The sequence below is a fragment of the Haemorhous mexicanus genome, chromosome 10 (genome assembly GCF_027477595.1).
Source record: "Haemorhous mexicanus isolate bHaeMex1 chromosome 10, bHaeMex1.pri, whole genome shotgun sequence".
In the NCBI taxonomy this organism is placed as follows: Eukaryota; Metazoa; Chordata; class Aves; order Passeriformes; family Fringillidae; genus Haemorhous; species Haemorhous mexicanus.
Genome location: NC_082350.1, coordinates 8,307,097 through 8,329,829, shown reverse-complemented (window position 1 = coordinate 8,329,829; position 22,733 = coordinate 8,307,097). Strand labels below are relative to the sequence as shown.

The 22,733-nt window shown below is 43.3% G+C and overlaps 2 protein-coding genes across 2 annotated transcripts in view; one reads left to right on the top strand and one right to left on the bottom strand.

The window, feature by feature from the left end:
- Positions 1 to 13,805: 13,805 nt before the first annotated feature.
- LOC132331995 (basic proline-rich protein-like) lies at positions 13,806 to 18,176 on the top strand. The gene is made up of 2 exons (XM_059855985.1): positions 13,806 to 14,240; positions 18,069 to 18,176. The coding sequence occupies exons 1-2, from the start codon at positions 13,806 to 13,808 to the stop codon at positions 18,174 to 18,176; spliced, it is 543 nt and encodes a 180-aa protein (XP_059711968.1).
- A 1,589-nt stretch (positions 18,177 to 19,765) lies between these two features.
- PXYLP1 (2-phosphoxylose phosphatase 1) overlaps positions 19,766 to 22,733 on the bottom strand; it is a 47,649-nt gene continuing 44,681 nt past the window's right edge. Inside the window, exon 6 of the mRNA XM_059855252.1 lies at positions 19,766 to 22,106. Coding sequence (XP_059711235.1) covers positions 21,175 to 22,106 — 932 coding nt within the window. The 3' untranslated portion in view covers positions 19,766 to 21,174. The remainder of the gene's footprint in view (positions 22,107 to 22,733) is intronic.

Sequence of the window (22,733 nt, the reverse complement as noted above, 5' to 3'; positions counted from 1 at the left end):
CTGCACACCCGAGCATGTTTTATACATTCAGTGGTCCTGATTCTGATTTCATTCACTTTACAGTAAATAAAGTCAATGCTAGTGGGAATATACAGGTGTAAAATTAGTTTAAGTAAGATGAAAAAGAACTCTCATTTTCTACTAATAACATAACTATTAAAGGGCTAGAAGGGAAGTTAGATAAGTCAAAATCCAGCCGCTGATCTTTTGAGGAGACCAAAAGACCATGGAAGATTGGAGAACTGTTGTTTTCTTAGCAGAAGTGTGACAAAGAAACACTCCCTGAGCTCATGGTATTTAGTCCCAGAGATTGTAATACAATGGAACATGTCTTTCTGAGCACAAAAGGCATGAGAAAGAAACACTAAAACAGGTACAAAATACAGTACAAATACAACTGGCTCCACAGAGGTGCCTCTCAAGGTTCACATGCAAGCACTCCAAGTAATGGAAGTAACAGGCAGAAACAGAGCTTGTAGCAATCAGGAAAATCCATGGAAGCAAGTGAAAAACAAAAGCAACACGTACTACTTCAGTTGTCTGCACAGACCCTGCTCTGTTAACAGACAAGCCATGGAAATGTGGGCAGATTCTCCCAACACTCACAGATCAGAGCTCCTGCAATGCAGCTGACATCCACAAGATATGAGAGACCAGATGAAGATTTTATTTGGTCCTAAGGAAACAGATCTGAAATGGGCCCATCTAATGGTCATCAACAAAGAGATAGCCACTGAATTCCATTATAACCAATAAAACTAATCAGGGACAAGAATATTCACTGGAAAGATGCAAAGAAAAGAGAGATTCTGTGTGCCACCCTCAGACAGAAGGAGGAAGAAAGATCTTTCGAGGGAGATGCTAGAGGTGTGGCTGGAGAGAAAAAAGGACAATCATCAGACAAAGGGGACTGGTGACAAAATCCAAGGAGGAAGAGAATGCAATGCCAACATCCAGAGAATAACAACACACAGGAGAAGAAATGAGAGATTGAAAAACCAGAACATAGTCTTAGTCTAAGGATGATCAAGGAATAATATGAGAGAAAGGCATTGAGAACACATTAAGTTCTATCTCCCAAATGTAGAAAAGAAAAAAACCCTCAAACTACCAAGAAACAAAAAACTGCTCATTAAAAAACACAGAAAATGCCACATGATGACAGAAAAAAATAGATAGGCCCAGAGCCAACACTACACAATCACTTATGATCAGGTTAAGAAAAGAGACATGAAAGGACATTACAGATTAAACTCCAAACACTGACCATAACATTATGCAGAAATTCTCCCATTTTACTAATCTCAACAGTTTCACTGAACTGAGCAGAGTTTGGTGAGACAAAAGAATGAAATTCAAGTGGTTCTTTCATAAAGAATAGAGAAAGGAAAGCCATCAATTCCAGAAACACTGAATGGGGAAAATCAAGATCTGACAGAAAACACTCAAGAAGGCAGCCATTATCACAAAAGAAGAAATAACATTATTTTGCTTTCCCAAATAGCTACCACATCTTGGAGAGCTTGAAATGCAGTTAAGTGGAACCCAGTGGAGGCTACAGAGAGGAAGAGAGGGCAGTGGAGGTTATTTGAACCCAGGAATATGCATCTTAACTGACACAGAATCATGTTCAGCAAATGTTTTAGAGGTAATGGAATGCAGATTTAAAGATTATAGAAGAATTAAGGGGCAAATGAGTTCAAAGAGACCTCATTGACCCTGCCATTCATTCCTAACCTCTGAAATACTGCCAGCATATGATGAAAGCAGCAACATAGGCCTTGCCATAGCCTTGTTTATTAACTAATTATTTAAGGCCACAATCATAATGAGAACTACACAAACAGCATTGAGAACATATTGTCATTCACCAGATTAAGTTACAGTTACAGAAAACTATTTTTGTGGCTTATTTCCCCCCATCCAAACTTCTATAGTATTATGATGATGTGTCAATGGCTTAAAAGCACCTTTAGCAAGTTGGTACAAGGCTCAGCTTTCTCTGATAATCAGCAGCCTGAATGAGCCCAAAATGATGCTTTTGATTCAGTTCTGGGCCCTTCCCTTCTCCAGAGCATTCACATCATTTTCATCTCTTTGCCTTCTCCAGAGGAGACTACCCACAGTGTGCAGAGACGGGCAAGATGGGGAAGAAGGGGTTTAAGATGTAATTTGCATTTCCAGGTGGGAGTTTTCTGGGCCTGCATTTGTCCTGCATTAGTTTCCTAAGCCTGCACTTGCCTAATGCAGTTCAACATTTGAATAACAGAAATTGATGGATTTTGAAGTAGCTGCAACCACTTGGAAGTAAAAAAATCCCAAACAAATAATTCAAATCAACCCCAAAACGACATATATCCACTCATACCTTTGTTCAACATGCATGAGTGTTTAACAAAGCAAATCTGAGGCTGGCTAAGGGACAGTAGCAACATGAATATTAAAAACATTGCATCAGTTACCATTTATTTTACTGAGGAACGCTCATGTTCTGAATATACTACAGAATAAACAGAAATAGCAGTATTGCAAAGCCAGTGATGGGCATAGCCACAGAGATGGACAGGTTTCTAAAGACAGGTGAAAACAACCAGAGGTGCCCACACCCATCTCTCCAGTGCAGCTCTTCCCTACCACAGTGCCAGACAGGGCTGCACGAGGGCCCATGGAGTGGGAGTCACTTCTGCCTCAGGATCCCTGCGGCTCAGTTGGCACACACAGCATGGCAGGAACTGGGCCATGGCCTTGGGACCTCTGAGGGAAAAAGCCACAGCACAAAGCAAAGAAGCTTCAACCCAAACAGGGAGGAAACTAATGCACACTGGAAGAAATGGAGAGAAAAGTAATAAACTTTCTGAGAGACAAAGGGGCACTGCTAGAGGCATTTGCAGTCCACAAAACAACTGAAATGAGTTAAACTAAGCATAGAAGCGAGGATCTACCTACTGCCACTATGACAGAACTGGGAAGGGATGGGGAGTGAGGAGTTTATTTAAACTCTCTGGTTTACATCCTGACACAGACATTATGAATTTTGTGTATTTATACATTATCCTGGCTTATGTTGCAACAGAACCCGTTTGTTGTTAGCTAAAGCCTTTGAGAAAGGATCATGACAGAAGGTTCTGGCATCTTTCTCACAAAACTTTTACCAACTTGGGCTCTTGTCACTTCTCTTTACAACACGAAAGATGTCTGCAAGCCTCCTCCATAAGGTCTATGGCATTTCAATTTTCTACAAATTTTCTATAACTGATGTCTTATTTTAAGTGTTTCTCTCTGTTGTATTTCACGGCAGAGGCTAAAGTTGGGGGGGGGGGGCACTTTCCTAGAATTATGTTTGAAAACCACTCTCAGATTTCTTCTGCTGCATGTGACAGATGAAATAATGGAGATGAAAGGAGTGTATGGAAATTTTGACTAATGAGGAGAACATGAAATGGAGTTAGCCTCTGGAAATACCTTAAAGCAACAAGTCTATATATTACCCTGTGCTCTTTCCTGTTTACACACAGTTTTTATACAGGATTCACCACCTAAGCATTTAAACACATCATTTCCACATCATTTTTGTAGGGCACATCTCACTTTACTTGTCTGTACACACCTTGGACATGGAAGCATTCTAAAAACAGAGTCTGGGCAGGGTTTCTGAAGAGAAGTACAAATTGTTCCATTGGGCCTCACTGGGACACTCTCTCAGGGTAAGCAGAGCATGGCTTCCAACACCTCTCTGCAAGAGACACAGGCACTTGCCTTGAGACACTCAGCATGCACAAAGCATGGCCAGAAATAAACCTCCCACAGATTTAATTAGAGGCTGGTGGTTAAACTCTCATTTCCCTATTGTCTTCCTGACCAATGGCTGAAATCAGGCATGGACAAAAAGAGCTTGAAACTGGCTTCAGGTGACAATTAACAAACTCTCACTCTGCCATCTCTCTGCTCGGCTAAAGAGGCATTTCAGCAACATAAATCTATCCAGCTCTCAGGCTCTGTTTATCACAATGCTTTAAAGCTACTCAAATCACCTTGGGAAGAAGGCATATTAAAAAAAGATTAAAACAAAAATAAAGTATAGGTATTTTCTGAGAGCTGCATCTTTTGTGCACAATGAAAAGAATTTGGTCTCCTACAAGTTGCCAATGCAGCAGTTTAAAATAAATGTTTGTGTTATTAAATTCATATATGAGGCTAAAACTTCTGGACTGGAATTCAAAATTTTAACCTGAAGTGGTACAATACTATTTACTGTATTTCTGACATCTCATTTTCAGTGGTTGTTGACAAACTCAGTTTTTGTTCTCCCTAAAAGTCAGACCTCTCAGGTGCCAGAACACCTTGGCTAGCCAAAGTCCTCTGCTCCTTTCTATACTCTACATCCAAGAACATCCTAAATTTCACATTTCTACTCGCACAGGCCAGTTCTTACATGACTATCAGCATGAGAAATAAGCCAAGGAGGAAGTTAACAATCCTCTGAAAAGAAACAAAACTTTCGTAAGTTCTTGCTCACATTTTTGGTAGAGACTTAGTGGAATAGCTAAAATTTTCTCACCAAAACAGAAGGTCCTTCAGGAGAATCAGTAAAAATAGGGACTGTTTGAGAGGGACAAGCAGCTTCTCACTCCATTGCTTCACTCTCTTAACTGACTTCCAGAATTTCTCTCATAGTGACTGTTCTTGTAGGCTACCATAATGTGCATCTCTGTCACTGGAAGAGAGCACTGCACTGTGCACCCTGGGCTGCCATGATTAGACATCAAACTTCCACGTCTGGACACTTGTGCTGTAACACTGAATCCCTACCACACCACCCAAGAATACAGAGCCAAAATTATACAAAAATACTAAGCATGCAGACAGTGACAGAGAGCAGTCACAATGTGAGTGTAATACAACACCAGCTGGTCTCTGTGAGCATTTTTTTCATTTATTCTATTGCAAAGTTTGTATTTTTGCCACAGACTTGGGGATGGCATGCCAGTTGTACTGAATTTCCAGCTGCCACAGCCCAAGCCAGGGCTGTTGCATGTCAGAGTTTAGAATTAAATATGCAGAATGCAGAGAACAGTCACAATACCTCCTTTATGATGCTAATGAAAACATAAAAAATGAAATTAAAAAGCCCTCATCTAAAGTAAAAATAGCAGTCACTGCCATTGAGACTGTATGAGGCAAAATGAGAACTACATTTCAGCAAAACTGCACATGCTCTTGTAGCCAGACAAGAAAAACCTTCTCTTTTGCTCAGTGGGATATTAAGCTTTATAGCTGTACTTCTTATTTTTAGATAGTTCTTTGAATGTATAGCTTCTGACTTCCCTAATTTCTTTTGTATGTAGTAAGTTTGGATATTTTTTAATTTTTTTTTTTAAGAGCTGCACTGTCATAAATCAGTCCAGTCTTTGGAGGTCTTAAAAATGTTACAGTTATGACCAATATTCATAAATACTTTTATTATCCCTTCTAGGCTTTGTGGAATGCCTTGCCATTCCCATCTCTGACTGGGCACAGTAACCACCATGTCTCTGGGCGTGTGCAAGCACACACACACATACACACACACTCACACAGTCTCTCACTGCAGGCTGTTCAGCCCAGGAGAGCCTGAGCACACTCCTGGCGTGCAGTAAGTGCCAGCAGTGCTATGGTGTGACACAAAGCAGGACAGGAATCCCGGGCCCATTTCCCACAGGGAAGTGCCAGAGCTGCTAAAGATGGATTCTGTGTTGCTGTGACCCCACCTGCACACAAAAGTCCCTCCTCCCTCCAGAGGAGCAGGGCTAATGAGCAGAGAGAGAGAGACATCATCACACTTCCCATCACTATGAGGATCTTTCAGCTCCACCAGCCCAAGGAATGAACATGAGCCTGATCCACAGCCAAGGAGCCAAGCAGGGGGCTGAGGGAATGACCTCTTGGCTTAAGGTGCAGATGATAATTGCTGGGTCTGTTTGTAGCTGAGAAAGAGGACCCGAACCACTGCAGTACACAGGATTTGCAAGTGGTACTCAGGAGACTGGAACCAAGTCCCTGCAGGAAATTTCAGGGAGCACAGCCAAGAATTGGCTTTTCTCAAATGTCATCTTTTCCACTGGACACATGTAAGCACAGGAATGTGTGTGATACCACTGCAAGGTGAGTCTCTCAGCTACACATTCGATTAAATGTTAAGCTTCAGACAGAAAACAGGCCCATGCCACAAAACCACATCTAGTTCTAATCCTTTTACTGCTACTAAACTAGACATTTCCCCAGTTTTCCATCAAGTTCAGTTGGTTCTAAGGAATGCTTTGCAGCTGTGGAAAGTATCTGAAAGAATTAGCTGTTGTTTTTAGCAATCTCAGATGGAACATTCCACATGTGGTCCTTTGGGACTGCCACACAGCAAAGGCTGGGAAAGCCAAAACACAAAAGGAAAGTCCGTGGGGGGCTATGTACATGCTCACACAGGATGCAAGGTGTGTTGGCTGTTTCAAAGTTCAGGGAGGGCAAGGATCAGGTCTAGCAAACAGAGCTAAAATCAGCTGGAGAAAAACCCAAACACTACATACAGCATTTGGAGAAACAGCTGAACCCCAGCTGCCAAGGACACAATGCACAAATTGAACACCACACACACACTACCATCAGCTATCCCCTTAAAGTCAAAGAGCTGAGGACCTGAGCCTGGATTTGATTGCTACCACAATTCATGAGACAAGTCAGGACTAGTGCTTTGATTCAGGTCTAACAACACCAATTTAAGTTACTTCCATGACATCTGAGCACCAGAGGACCAAAGTCTTGAGATTATTTATTCTAATGAAGTGAGTCAATGGAGTAGAGACGACTTCCTTGGACTTATGTGTATTCCCCCAAAATCAACATTTACCACAGCAAAAAATTAACTGCAAATTCTGCTGAGGAGGCATGAGACTCTTCTAATTATATTGAGAATGCTCTTGCAATATAATATTGATTATATTAAGCCTCCTATGATTCAAAGAGTGTTAGTATATATAAGACTATCTATAGAAGAATTACATAGAATCAGGGGAAAAAGTATGAGATTAGGGTTCCCAAACTTTGCTGTATTTGCAATTCATGCTGTGTTTGCTGTCAAGCTGTCATTTTACATTAGGAGTTAATTTTCCTGCTATTGATCCTCTCTCTGCTTATTCTTTTTCTCCTTCTTCCGCTGCCAGGGTTTTGGAAAACAATAACAACTAAAACTATAACAAAGAACCTGAAGTCCCAAACAAATTTTGCACACATTCGTTCCATAAGCATCTGCCAGCCTGACTTCTACAGCCCCATGCAAATTTCCATTAAAGTTGCCATGCATTTGAATAATGAATCACTTTAGAGAGAAAAGAGGGAAAGAGGCACAGTGCATTCACGTGGAAGAGGAGCTAAAATCAAATAAAGGTATAAACACAGCATAGGTGTTTATAACATTGTAGTTGCTGTAAATAAACTGAAACTTGTTTCTGAAAACAAAATCTAACTAGGACAGAAATATGGCCCACAAATTAGGTGTTGCATTTTGGTAAGGAATGAATGAAATACCCCATATAAGACAGACAGTTACAGAAACAGAAAAGGAAAAAGGATTGTGATAGGTACAATTCCCCCAGGACATTTGAACTATATTCTACGCTCAACAGCAGGATTTGTCAATAGTAATGAGCCTGAAAGTGAAAGAGACATATGTGGAGTCTTTCTCCTTTTCTAACACATTATTCTTTTTTAACACATTATTCTTTCCATTCTTTTTTTATTTACTCTCTTTGCATTTCTCCAAGCTGGTTTTGGCTGAGAGACACAGCATGGGAAAAAGCAGAGCAAAGTGTGTGTAAGCCTAAGTGTAAGATCTTTCTGGCATGCAGTGATGGGACACCCTCTCCTGGAGAAAGAGACACACTTCCTCTGCTCCAGCAGTGAAAGAATAGGAAATTAGTGATATTCCTGGGATCTGGAGACAAACTACCACAACAAATTTTGATATCATGACAATAAGTAGGAATGCTTCCTTTTGATATACACAAGATTCTTCTCTGGACTGACAAAGACACTGTCAGATGCAACACCCTTCAGAAAAATCACTCATACACATTTAATTATTAACAGCTATATTAGAAACATAAAGAGAGGAACCTCTAGATTAAATTTGTCAGGACTTTTTACTCAGATTCAGATCCTCCACAAGGGGGATCCCAGTGGTGGACTGACTCCCTGCATCACAAAATACATCCCTTTGAACCAGGCAGAACATCACCATTGAGGTGGTTATCTCCAAAAGGTAAAAATTCAAAGAGCTCATATGGAAACAAAGGGCCATCTTGCTTTGCTAAAAGTCCAAGTTCTACACATTTCCTTCACTGGCTTCTTTAAGATGCCATCGTTTCACATCATTATAGATTATGGCAGTTCTCACTATTCCACTCATATTTGCTTAGGATGTCATTTGCAAAATTTATAGAAGAAATTATGAAACTTCTCATAAAACTATCAGAAATTAAGAAACTTGGAGGCATTCCTCCAAGAGACAAAATATTAATCAGCATGCTACTGCCTATGGATGAATAAGAAAGCAGGGAATAAAGCAGTGATTTGTGGTTCCAGTGAGCAGGCTACAGGTGACAGTGTGGTAAGTTCCTGACTGCCTGTAGCCTTTAAAAATGAAAGACCTTTACAGGTACAGGGCTCCCAAATGAGCATCCTGGATTCCAACATGGCATATTCACACTGGCAGCAATAACTCAGACACCACAGTGGGGATTCATTTTCCCCCCTGAGGTGGCTGGCAGCTCTGCTGTGTGCAGAAAGCAGGACAGCTTCTGAGCTGGACACTGCTGACTTGTATCTTAATTAGATGCAAAGAGAGAGAAAACCACAGGTCAGTGTGGTCATTGATGTGAATTTTGCATTTCATTTGACATTGCTAACATTGCTTTCATTTGCAGAGCCTCTAACCACAGTCTCCTGTGCTATGACAAGTTTGTAATAAATTACAAATGATCAAACTGCAGGTACTTCTCTCAGTTTGCAGCCCAATTTAGAAAACATCAGTGGAAGAACAGCAGCAGCACATGGCTCAGGCTATGCCTGATCAAAGGGGAATTATTCCTCACAGCTCCAGGAGCATTCAGGCACTGTTTACCTCAAGGCAGGAATGAATAGCAAGGATAAGGCACTGAAGCCCCTAGGAAGTTCTCACAGCCTAAAAAAGTCTGCAGAGAAAATTTCTAAGATGCACTAAGCACAAAGGTTCTCAGTGCCCAAGGCAAACTGGAAAATATTCCTTCCATCAAGTTACTTAACATTAAATTATCACCTGCAGGCTCAGGCTGCCATTTCACACTCAGTCACATCCCACAGTGTCAGGAGTTCTCCCCAGATCATTTACTCTTCCCCTCCCCATCCCAACACACACAGTGGTTTCTCATACAAGCATTAGCAGAATATGAATTACCTCTAGGAAGGAGTGAGACTTATATTCATATATAACATACATTAAAGGCCTGATTAAATTCAGCCACAGCCTTCCAGTCACTTCAAACAGTTCTACATTCAATTATAGTTTGGAATTTATAAAGAAAAAGAAAATTCTCAGCATTTCCTGGTGTTATATGTATACACTGATCTAGTGCATTTATGTTTTAAGTTTTGGCAAAATCCACAAGTAAGCATAACAATTTAGCACCCCCAGAAAGTTAAATAATTAGCCAGGTTCATAAAAATATCTTCAAATAGTATCTCATTTCTGCTGTGCATTTTATCCAGAGGAATCTTGAACAGACTCTGAAATATGCAACAAAGCACAGTATAAATTATACAAATTATATTATCATTTCCCTCTCAGATGAGCTCTAGCACCTGTTTGACACTGAGCAACATCACTGCACAGCAGGCTGCAGCTGGAAGCAGAGCAGTTTTTATATAGAAGCTGCAGGTGGAGTTCAGACTCAATATAATTACAGAGTCTGGAATTTCATCAGAATCCTAAGGATGACATTCCTTTCACTGCTTCTTGTGAAAGTCAGTAAAACTTTAATTATTTAAAAGGTTTTCCTCCAGCCATTCTTATTTTGGATTGACATTTCCTCACTTGACTCTCAGTTTCAGTGATCAGTAAAATCACAAAGGAATTGTGCTCTGGTAGAGCTTCCCAACAGGTATTGCATGTTGGAATGAGATCAGGATTTTCAAAGAGGGTGCAGGGGAGCCTTTCCAAAGTGTGGTTCACATCTGTGAAGGGGCCATGCTCATTACTAATAACACCCACCAGGGAGATGCACGTATCATTTCTTAATGCAAATAACATGGGAACATTTCCAGCCAATTCATCTGAAATTGCTTCTCTTGGCATCAAGAAAGCAGAGTGCCATGGCAAAAAAATAATTTGGAACTTACCTCCCTGCCCTCCCTTCAGAAACCTCTCCCTTCAGGCCAGCTCTGTGGGAGTATAAGCAGAACCTGGAAATGGTGCCTGTTGATGCAAAGTGTCTACTGATGGAAAACAACAAAGAAAAAAGTAGGCTCAGGATTTTAGAAGCCTGTTGTCTGTGCATTTTTATCTTACCTCTGATCAACTTCAGTGTCTTCAGAACAGTCTTTAACTTCCCCTAGAGAATCTCTCTCCTCTGCTGGTCATGTATTTTCACAAAATCTGTAGAGCTTGGTGACTTCTATATTCTTGACAAATGTTGTTGAAATCCACCCAGGTTCAAAATTTACCAAGGGGAGACCTCTCCCCAAACCAGTGCCAGGTTACAAAAACCCTTCTCTCCTGTGCTAAGGTGCTCCCAAGCAGACCAGATTCAGCCGAGTGCCAGATTAAAGAACCAAAGCTTTGTGCTCTTTTCTCCCACACATCCAACAAATCATTGATTTACAGAGCTGGCCCACCAGGGTAACAGCAGATATTGGCATTCTGTCAGCCTGAGAAAACTCTTCAATAGAGAAGACATCTGCTGAGAGTGTTTGCTAAGGACACTTGACTCTCTTCCACTGGCAAAGTCATTTTCAGAAGGAGTCAACAACCAACAACATCTCTGTCCAGATGAACTCGACAAATTCCAGAAGTTTTGGTAGAAACTGGAATGATAAATGCTGTAACAAGCTTTAAATTTTAGATCAATATTTAACAGGACTGTAATCTCCTCTCACAGGAAAGTGTTCTCATTAAAAATACTCCATTCCATACAGGGAACCTTGCTGGAAAATCACATAAAGAAATTTTGAAAATTCACATTTAGGAGGGCCTGAGGAAAGAGAACAGTGCACACAGAGCAAAGTGTTCTATTCAATCCCATGTCTGACTTGGCAGATTTGACATCTGAGTGTAAATAAGAAACAATGAAAAAAGCTTTATGAGAAACCCCTGTAAGATATTGTATTTATATGCAGGCACACAAACAAATGCACATGAACTCATAGGCATCCTTTGGATTCTGGAAAAGCCAAACTTTGCAACAAGATTAAATAAGAAGTTAAAAATCATAAGTTTATAAGATTTCTAAAGAGAGTGGCTCAGAGATGCAATCAGCCCTTCTCAATTCTGTGTCTGGACAATAATTGAATTTTCCATCCCCCCCTCCCCCCCCATCTCAATATTTTGGAGTTGCCTGAGTGGTCACTGATTTTAAAATATATCAGCTTCTTTAGAAAGAGAAAATTGGGAGGGGAGGGGATGGGAACAAAGGAAGTAATGAAAGGTAACAGATTAAGATGATACAGATTTTTCCCTGAGGAGGCTCTTGGCAGGAAGCCAGCAATGAAATCTACATTTGCACACCCCAGTGGGAGCTGAAAGAACCCTCAGCCCTGCCAAACTATGTGGCTTCATTTGGATGGATGAAAAGGCTTTAGATCACTTGCTGTAGATTGGGAGAAATGCACAGCTTCCAAACACCCAAATCCATGAGCTGTTTGCCAGGAGGCTGCCACTGTACATGCCAGAAGTAGTGGACATTAGGGAATTATTTCCATACAACCAAAGAAAATTAAAGGATGAGAGAGACTTGGAAGTCACCTCTTCATCTCCTCACTACAAAACAAAATAAATGCTCAGGGAGGTGCTCATATCTCCTGTTCCTAAAGACACGGAAGGTCTGTGACTTCAAACCTCTCCCAGCAGCTCATCCCACTATTCTGCTAGGCTTACTCCCACAATTTCTTTCTTAAATGCCCAATTTGAGTATTTTTAACTATAATTACTTCTAGCCCTAACCACGAGGAAGAAGAGAATCAAATCCTTTTTTTTTTCTTTCATAGTAACCATATTTGCATTTGATTGAACCCTTCTCCCCTTCCTGATTTCTCTGTGTAATCTCCCTCCAGGTTGTTCAACCACAGTTTTGAGCTTTCTCACTGTTCTGGATGTTCAAAAGAGGGCATGCACTTGAGACAGGTCCTTCACCAGTTCTGAGGGAGAGGGAGGATAGCTCCATGCATTCTCTGGGCCACAGCACTTCCTTAGTGCAGCATCCTTTCCTTCCTTGGATCTCCCTCCTGCAGTCCCAGGCAGCAGCATCCCTTGGCTCTGGTTCTCTCTCACACAACCCTCAGGAACACAGCCCCATCCAGGCTCTGAGAAAGACCCCCCTTCCTCCCCTGTCAATGCTGTTGCTAAATAGTTGTATTTTGTCTTAATTAGTACAGCCTGCAGGGCACTTATTCTTTGAGTTATTCTGAGAGTTATTTCTAATAAATATAGATGAGAGGAACCTTCAAAGGTTGCACCAGGTGTTTTAACACCATTTCCTACTGGCGAAATAATATGTTTCAATGTGCTCAAGAGCTCCAAGAGGGCAAAGAATTGTGACTGCTTCTGTGATAAATTGAAAGCTTAAGAGAATGAGGATGAAACATGTTTCATACTCAACCCATATTCATTATTTAAAAGCACACAGGATTAAAAAAACATGACCTGGATTCTGTACTGATGAAATGATGCCATTTAAAAAAGAAACTAAAGCAAATACTACATTTCCTATTCCATAGCAATAAGTAAATTGCTCATAGTGTGTTTAGAGTTAGAGGTGTGCACAATGAACCATTTACTAATCTATCATTTTCCATCCACAAATTAACCAACACAGGATTACAGAACAGTCTATCATCAATCTAACTTCATATTCTCAGTGCTACATCCAGAAATATTCAAAGGGATTTCATAACATATTTCAGTTTTGAGTTTGCATGCAAAATGTTCCATGCACCTGCTGTTACCAGTGGCTAATATTTGACATTCTGGATTTTTCTTATTTCATTCACATACTTTCAGTATTTATGTTCTCTGATCAGACAGAGTCCACGCCCAACATATAACTACCACAATATCTTCACAACAGCCAAAGGTGGATGAAATCTATACCATATTTATAGGGAAATAAACATCTGTGCAACAAGTATGACTGTCAAGTATGCCAGTGCTGATTTACTCCCTCTATAGACACATGAGAGCATAAATACAGGAAATTTAAAAAGCATTTGAAGCTGGGGTACAACATCAGCGCAGGGCATGAACTGAACCTGCATCCAAATTTTCTGGATGAAGCAGGAGGCTGCTTAGGGTGGCATTCCAGTTATTTGGAGGAAATACTTTGTGGGTATTTGCTGGAGGGAGAGGAGATCCTGTCTCCAGGGAAAGCCCTGGCTCGCACATTTCATCGGGCTGTGCTGCTGCTCAGATGCTCACACACACACAGACACACACAGGGCTGCGCGGAGGGGAACGTGTGCCTCAGCCGCGCTCACAGGGCCGCACCCCACCGTTCCTCAGCTACCACCACTTACACACGATCCACTTCGGAATGTGCCCTTTACAGCCATTTCCATACCTCCAAATCAACTCCCGGGTGACCGCAGTTTTCCTGCTGGTCACGTTTTTGGGGAGCCGTGCGGATCCCTGCAGCGCGGCCCGTCCCGGGCCCGTCTCCAGGAGACGCTCCCCAGGAGAAGCAGGGCCGGCCCGGGGGTCCCTCCGTGCAGCTTCACTCCGTCCTGATTTCACAGCACGTTCCCCGCTTTGGGGACCACATCCCGGCAGTCCGTACCCGAACCGAGCCGCAGGAGCGGGCAGGACATGGTCCCGGTCCCCTCCTCCGGCATCCCGGGGCTGCTCCGGCTCACCGGAGCATCCTCGGCATCCTCCTCCTCCTCCTCCTCCTCCTCAGCGCCGCACGGCCCGGCCGGCTCCTGCAGCCCCGTGTGCCCCTCACAGCCCCGCGTCCCCTTCACAGCTCCCCGTGTGCCCCCCACAGCCCCCCACAGCCCCGTGTGCCCCCCCCAGCTCCTCACAGCCCTGCGTGCCCCCCACAGCCCCCTCACAGCCCCGTGTGCCCCCTCACAGCCCCCTCACAGCCCCGTGTGCCCCCCACAGCCCCCCACAGCCCCGTGTGCCCCCCACAGCCCCGTGTGCCCCTCACAGCCCCGCGTCCCCTTCACAGCTCCCCGTGTGCCCCCCCAGCTCCTCACAGCCCCGTGTGCCCCCCACAGCCCCCTCACAGCCCTGCGTGCCCCCCACAGCCCCCTCACAGCCCCGTGTGCCCCCCACAGCCCCCTCACAGCCCTGCGTGCCCCCCACAGCCCCCTCACAGCCCTGCGTGCCCCTCACAGCCCCCTCACAGCCCCCTCACAGCCCCGTGTGCCCCCCACAGCCCCCTCACAGCCCTGCGTGCCCCCCACAGCCCCCTCACAGCCCCATGTGCCCCCTCACAGCCCCCTCACAGCCCCCTCACAGCCCCGTGTGCCCACTCACAGCCCCCTCACAGCCCCCTCACAGCCCCCTCACAGCCCCTCACAGCCCTGTGTGCCCCCTCACAGCCCCCTCACAGCCCCCTCACAGCCGCAGGTATGAGAGAACCTTGCAGGTGGAATTGCAGAATTGAGAATCTGGACCGCTCTTAGAAAATTCAAGTTTTTTCATCCAATGAAGGAGTTGATGGTAAAAGGGTCTCTTTCCCTGACAAAAAACGAGGTGTACCATTTGCATTGTCATCTGATGTTGAGGAAGTAACACTGTGACCCCTAATTAAAATTGAAACCATCAATGACGGCCAAGGTCAGCAAACTGCTGTTAAAACCGTGTGTGTGCCGAGTCACTGGCAAGGCCCCAGGCAGCGTTCTTCAGTGTTGCTCCACAAACATCAGAGTGGAGCAGCAGTGAAAAGGCCAACAGCTCCAGAGCAGGAGCAAACCTGCGGGATTTAACCTGCAGCAGGGAGGCGATGGGGCAGTGGGGAAGATGCAGGGCTGGAGCCACAGGCACTGCAGCGCCCCACAGCTCCAGCAGCTCCAGCGAAGGGCCCAAAGAGCCCCCACGGAGCTATCGAGGACACAGAAGGGCTGCTTTCGATTTTTAGGAAGTTTTCCTCCTGGCAAAGCAGGCCAAGTGAAGGTCTGTGTCCCAGCAAAGCGCTTTACGAAAATTACGGATGGCAAGCAGTCAGTCCTTTGTGAAAAGGGGAAATTCAGTCAAATCCGGGGGTTTCACAGGGACACATGGGTCCTGCTGTGACAATTACCTTCCATTCTCTGCCAATCAGAATAAGCACTGCCAGGAGCAGCCCAGATGCACAACAAGGCCTCAGAGCTAATGAGCCCCTGTCTAGCTGTGTTTAAGCTGGCTGCCTCCTCCTTGTAAACACCACTTCAGAGCAGCACGGCCTGCTTTCAGTCTCCTTTTAAAAGCAAAAGTATTTTTATCACTCTTCAACAAGATGCAGCGCTCTTTCTTACTAAAGCCCCAATTACCAGATTGCAGACTGAAGTTAAATATTAACAGGTAAAACTCTCCCTATACCTACTTACCTCTGGGTTCACAGCTAAAGGGTTAGGAACACAGCTGAGAGCACACTAATTGCTGACAAATGTCATATTACACTAGTCCTACTACATAGCCATGGACATCATTTAATCCCCCTTGGAAGAGGTTTAAGCAAAAAGACACCTCTCTGGTGCTTGAGATAGGACTCAAGCCATTATTGTTGTCCACTTGACAGCTAAAAATGACAGTAGCTATTAATCATCCTTCAAGATATGTTTATGCATGCATGAGCAAAGCAGAAAAGCACTGCAGCCTGTTACTTACAAAGGTTTGGTTGTTGAAGTTGTTTATTTTTTTTTAAGGCACTGAATTGGTTAAAAGCTTGTTATAACTGACATTGCTAAAGAAGAACATTCACTATGCAATCAGTTCAAAAAGGAAAATGAAATTAGCAACCAGTTGATCAATATTGATTCGTCAGGAACCAGACTTGATTCCATCTCTGTTACCACTTTTGGGGGCAGACAGACTTTTAAGAAGATGAAACAGTATTACAATCATCCCTCTCATCATCTAAATCTGCAGAATCCCTTCTTAGGTCACTGCTTCTGATGACAAAATTGTCATCAGAACAATGACAATTTCTACAATGTCCGGCCAGGAGCAGGACAGCACTCAATGTGTCCGGTACCTGGTCCTGGACTCTTTAACTTCAGCCACTGCTGCCTACACCCCAGCAGTCACACACACACCCTGCAGACACCCTGCAGCTGCCCCTAGACATTCCTTCAGTCCTGCAGCTGGCCATTGGTCCTCAGACTCCTGGTTAGGAACAGCTTCAAACCACTGCCTCTGTACCTGCTCCAGGAAAGGTGGATGCAAGAAGCCACATTCTCTATTTTTCATCTTTTATCCTATGTGTTTCTGTTTTGTAAGGACCTACAGCAACAACTTCTGCTCAAACTTTCCCCTCCCACATCTTCCCGTGACCATTCTACAATGGCATCTGTAAGGCTGTGTCCTGGGGTGATGTTAGGGCACTGCATCCCCTACCGTGGGCTTTATCCCCACACACAGGTCCTGTCACTTAAGGCTCAGAGGGGGAAGCCAGGGGAATTCCTCAGCATGCACTTTGTGTTCAGTTCTCACAGATCCCCAGCTCTCTGCTGTGCAGCCAGGAGAGTTGTGTCTTTGTTTTTAGCTGGCTCTTGCTTGTTAGTTGAGGCACAAAGTTTTCCTGGGGTTGTGGCTTCTTCTTCAGGAACTGTTCAGCTCTGCTCCGGTCCAAAATCCAGGCCAGCACCGGCTGCAGGGACATCCCAGCTCTGGACTCCAGGAGAAGCCGAGCAGGACTCTAAGATACCAGCTTTCTGCACAGTGTGAAGGCTTACTACCTAACATCATTCATTCTTTTTATCCCGTGCCTGAGTGCACTCTGCTTGTTAAATAACAGGGGTTTTTTTTTTTCACTTTCCTCCAAGAAATTCCTTTCAAACCTGTGGGGAGGGGCTGCCCAAACCTACCTTTCTTTAGAGGACACGTTCATTTTAGGACATTGCCTTCTAATATGTCTCAAACTGAAACAGGCTGCCAAACAGATTTTTTTTTTTTTTTACCCTGACAAAAAGACTTTTTAGAATGCAAACTGGACTGCTTTACATTTCAAATGCAATCACTTTCACCCTACATTTTTACTTTCAACAGAAGAAAAAAATAATTATTATTTTGGTCAGGGGAGCCTAAAGGAATAGATTAAGTGTAATTCTCAATCACTTTTGAAAATAGCTCTCCAGGACATTTGGAAACAACAAGCTTAGTGGTGTTTGATTTCAGTTTGAAGGAAATTTACGAAGTTCAGATTCTGTCACATCTCAACTGCTCGAATAAGGTCACAGTACTAGCACAGCTACTTTCATGTGAAAAAGGGGGAAGGAACAAAACTGCAAGGCAAGCAAACTGAGACCAAACCAGAAAAGTGACAGGAAAAAATAATAGTCTGTCTTATACTTTCATATAGAACAGACTTTACTAATTTAAAAAATAACTCTGCTGAAAAATGTAGGGCTGATTTTAGTACACAGGCTAGCAAAGCTGTAGAATACCTGCAGAATCCACCTGTGCTCAACATGACTCACTTCAAAATTACCACCACAGCTGTCGTTACTCCTTCTTCATCCCAAGAGTTTGAGCATCTCACATAGACAGCTGTTCACTTAAACCGCGGGTTTCTCAGACTGCAGGATGAAATCCACCTACAGGTCACCTGGTTTTAACTCTTCCTTTCCCGGTGTAATTCCCGCAATCCGAGCTGCAGCGCAGGGAGCCGCCACGCGAGGGCGCCGCAGCCCCGCCGCGCTCCCGCATCTCCCGGGCATCCCGCTCCCGGCTCCCTGCGGCTCCGGGAATTGGCCTTTAGAGCCCTTCCCTCCCTTTTTCATGCACAAATACACGGCAGCTCAGGCCAAGCCATTTGGCACTCACAGTGTGCAAGGAGCGTTTGGAACGAAAGCTGTTACGGCTTCCTAGAAATGGAACAAACAGAGGGGAGGAGTGGGCAGGGAGAGACGGGACATGGGCACGGCGCTGGAAAATGAGCTGGATCGGGTGAGGAAGCACCGCACGGATTTCATTCACAGTACAAGTACTCAACATGTTTAAACATCGGTTTCTGAATACCGTGTTTAGAACACAACAAAACAGCCCACTCCTACATCGGTTTCAAGCCAAGAGTAAGATCTCAAGCAGCATTCCTCAAAGTAGCAGCTTTCAGTCCTGCTCTACCACTTGATTAAACTGTGCAACTGCTCAAGCCAGTGTGTCCCAGTTAGTACAGCTAATTCATCAGTGCACCCCTACAGAAAGGCTATTTATCAATTCCAGGATAAGTAATTCCCACCAATTCCTCTTTTCATTGCTCAGGTAGTCACATTTGTTACCTTAGTCCAAATATAAATCCACTTGAAATTACAAATTGAATCATAAATTAGGTCAAACTTCAAAATGTCACGATTAATCGACTTCAGTGATGAAGTTTGCTTATCACTTTATTTCCATAGCCAGGTCCAAGGTTTGTGAGAGTGATCTCAGCCCTGCAGCTCTTTCCTTTAGCTCTTCTGGTAGCACTGGAGATGGATCAAGTCCTTCATTGCTGCAGATCCTCTGTGTGTACAGCTCACAGGAGAATAATATATCTTAATGAACTGTGCATACACAGAAGAATAATTAGCTTTTGCCCTTTTAAAAAAAAAAAAATTTATATTAAAGATTTGGTTCTGCCCACCCAGTGACCCTCAAACATACAGGTGAGCAGATACTGACAACCTGAAGCTGCAACTGAAATTTAGTTCCAAATTTCCTTAAATTCCCCAATCCAGGTTTCTTGTCACTGCCCTGACCACAGTGGAGGCTTTTTTGGCTCAGCTATTAGTGCTCTTTTTCACACCAGGACAAGAGGGATGGAGATGGAGCTGCTGGAGAGTCCCCACTGACAGCCAAGATGATCCTGACATGAGGGTAGAGCTGGGTCTGGTTAGCCCAGAGAAGAGAAGGCTCAAGGAAATCTCATCATACCTGAAGGGAACTCTAAGAGACATCTTCACAGTGTTCCCCAGAGACAGGAGAAGAGGCAGTAGGGGCACAATCACAGGAGGCCCCACCTCAACATAAAGGAAAAGTTATGGGCCTTCACTACTTGTACTGGGCAAAAGCTCCCCTTCACATAATTTCTACAGTCAGCTCAGATTCTCTCTTCCTGTTTGGCCTCCAGCACACAAGCAGATCCAGTCTCTTAGACAGAAAGGTTATCACTCCAATGTGGTGCAAAACCCCCAAATATTCTACCAGTATTTCTAGTTCAGTGTTCATGAAATGTTTACTTGCTCCTGCCCAGACTGGGGCCCAGGACAGATTAAGTGCAGAAATCAGAAATGCAACAAGCAGCTTAACAGTATCCACCTTGTTCCTGCACACAGCTAAGGAAGTCACAATAAGCATAACACACAAAAACACAAAGAGACCCCAGAATTTTATTTAAAGAAACATGTTCAAATGCAGCATTGAAAACAGAAAGAGTGGAATGCCAAGAGTCAGAGAACTTATGCTGAGTTATGTTTTCTTTGACAAACTAGCACCATTGAATCACAACTCACAGACTAATTTATTTCTAGAGGTTACAAAACCTCCATCATTATAAAACTTCTAGGAATTCTATTAAAAATTGGTTCTCAATTTACTACTCCTACAGAGATGAAAGCAGTTTGAAATTTTCATATCTACATTGTTCAAATTACCCATAAGAGACAGTTTATTCTTAAGTCTAAACATCCTGATCAAGGAAAAAAAATGTCTAAAAAGTGACCTTCACAAGTCTTTACAAACTAAACAAGTAAGAAAGATCTACTGTGTTATAAATATACACAGTACAATATGTACGAGTCTGGTCTTACAAAATAAGAGCTTCCTAGTCCATAAAAATACTAACTCAACTACAAAGTTTTCTCAGTATTTAGTCAAGCTGTCCCAAGCAGTCACCATAGCAAATTCCTAAAATACTGATTTGTACCATAGCATAACAGCTTGAACGTGTTCACAATGGGAAAGAGCCCAACACTTCACCATAAAACTGATTTCTAAGCCTTATTTCCCACTCAGGTTTAGTGGTACTGTTAGTGTTTGCTACCTATTTTAATGTCACAAGGCCTTCACATGTTTCTAGACTGTGTTTGAACTATTCAAAGTGCTGAAAGTGCAATCAGAGAGTAGAGTTTTGTATCCCTTTTCCAGTACACCCTTCTCTGGCACTGGCAACAACAGCCAAGGGTTTCTAGGTCTGTGAGGTGCAGAAGGCACACACTCATTTGTACATGCTCAAGAAGTATTCACACACACACACACATGCACTTTGCTTTAAGGACCATAATATTCTAATATTATGGCTTCCTCTGAGTAAAGAAATTCAAAAATTCCTTTAAAATGCCTTAATGCAGACACCTGGAATTCATAATGACCCTGACATGAAGTGCTTAAAATGACTGTGAGATGGTGTTAGAAAAAAATGGAGTTTTGGCTTTAAACTTAGGCTATCCATGTATTGCTCTGGAACAGAGAAACACAAAGCCTATGCTCTCTCACCCTATCAAGCAAGGGCCAGGTTACATTCACCACATGGTTTATCACAACAGTTAGTTAACAGCATTTGTGAGCATACACACACACACACATAACCCTTGGCATTTGTTCTTCTACTGAAGGCCATCTGCAGCCTGAATGAAAACAAAACTATTTGAAGAATGTTTCAAGCATTACCCTTCTGTACTTACACATGAAAATACAAGAAGTAAGAAAACTGAACTGTGCCTCTGCCAGAAAACAGATCACTGACATAAGTTAACACTGCTCCATTCTTCCTCCCTTCTCTACAGTGCTCTCCTACGACATGCATCATAGTAGCTTGTACTGTTAAAAATTAAGAACATATCCCTCTTGACAAAGTTGACAAGTTTTTCTAGTGGGCACATTGGCTTGCTGGAACGTTTATAATGATCCTTGCAAAAGGAGGTCTGGAATGTGACATCAGCACCGTTGTACAGGATGCGGATAAAGTGTTCTTTGGGCCTCTTCCCATCCTGCCACAGCTCAAAAACTAATCTGGCAGCAAATCTGGGAAATCTGGCCTCTGTAATGCCCAAGGCACTAAGAACAGGTGACAAGGTGACATCATGTGCAGAGTAGAGGACAAACACTTCCTCCTTCTTGCCTTCTGCAATACGCTGCAGCCTATTGACAGTCTGGTTGAGGAGAGGATGAGTAGCCAACAGTGCATACAAGAAGTAAAGTTTCTTTTCCTGTCTTTCTCTCTCATCCTCCAACTGGTGTCTCTTGATCACTTTGAAGTGTTCCATACCAATGCAGCCAGCTTTGGTACATGGAAATGAGACATTATGACAGAAATAGCACAAGAGAGAATCTATTGGGTTAGAAGCTCTCAGCTGCCTGGTGGGAATGCCCACAATCTTTGCCATATCCACGTAGATCTTCTCCAAATTGCTGTTTTTCACCCGTAAGCTGTACTGCCTGCGCTGCTCCTCCTCTAGGTAGTGGTTTCTCATGGGACAGTCACAGCTTCCTGAGCAGAAAATGGTGCTCCACTGGTGCCTCATGTTAATTTTCTTCCAGTCAAAATCTGGCAGAAAGGTGTAGAGCAGGGCCAGTGCGCTCTGCAGGGTTCGGCTCTTCCCCGTGGTCTCCAGGTAGAGCTGCTTGGCTGTCCAGTCACTGGGGAGCAGTTTGTGTTTGTTGATGTAAATTTCTCGGAGCAGCTGTCCATTTCTCAGGTGTTGTACAACCCCTGAATTATGACAGAAATTACAACACGTGATTAGAATCTGCAGTTATGCAAAAAAATATTACAGCTAGTAGCCTTATTGATAAACTTACAAAACTGAACTCCACTTATGATGACTGTTAAGATACCTGTCTGAAACATGAGAAATTTGCTATTCTTCCCTATCTCTCAGATTCTAGGAACTAACCTGAAATAAAGAAAAGAAATTGGTTCCAAAAAGTTTGTTTAAAACCTCCATGATTTAATATTAATTCTTTGGACTAAGACACAGAATGAATGGGTCTAACATGACTATAAAAGTAAGGTGTCTTTGAAGACTGCACCTTGGTCAGGTTTTCAGGCCTGCAGAGAATGCCATGCCCCTGAAAATTTATGGCAGCCAATAAAACCACCAGCAGTCAGGACACAAATACACAAAATGTAAATTAGTGTGTAAACTCACAAAACAATCGTGAGGTGTAGCAATTGCATCAAGCTTCCTTCTCCATCCTCCTTCAGGGAGCATTTAAATTGCTTGATAATTTATGCTAAAGCTCTGCCTTTATCCAGCTGTTTCTCATGTGCCAAAACCTCTACCCCAAAATCCACATTTCTTGCACAGCAGCAAAGCAATAGGCCTGAACCCTTTAT

Excerpts from the sequence above, each read along its gene's own strand:
- LOC132331995 (XM_059855985.1), top strand. The coding sequence starts at position 13,806 with ATGTGCCCTTTACAGCCATTTCCATACCTCCAAATCAACTCCCGGGTG. Across the intron at positions 14,241-18,068 it reads CGTCCCCTTCACAGCTCCCC|CTGCAGCGCAGGGAGCCGCC; the intron begins GTGTGCCCCCCA and ends CCGCAATCCGAG.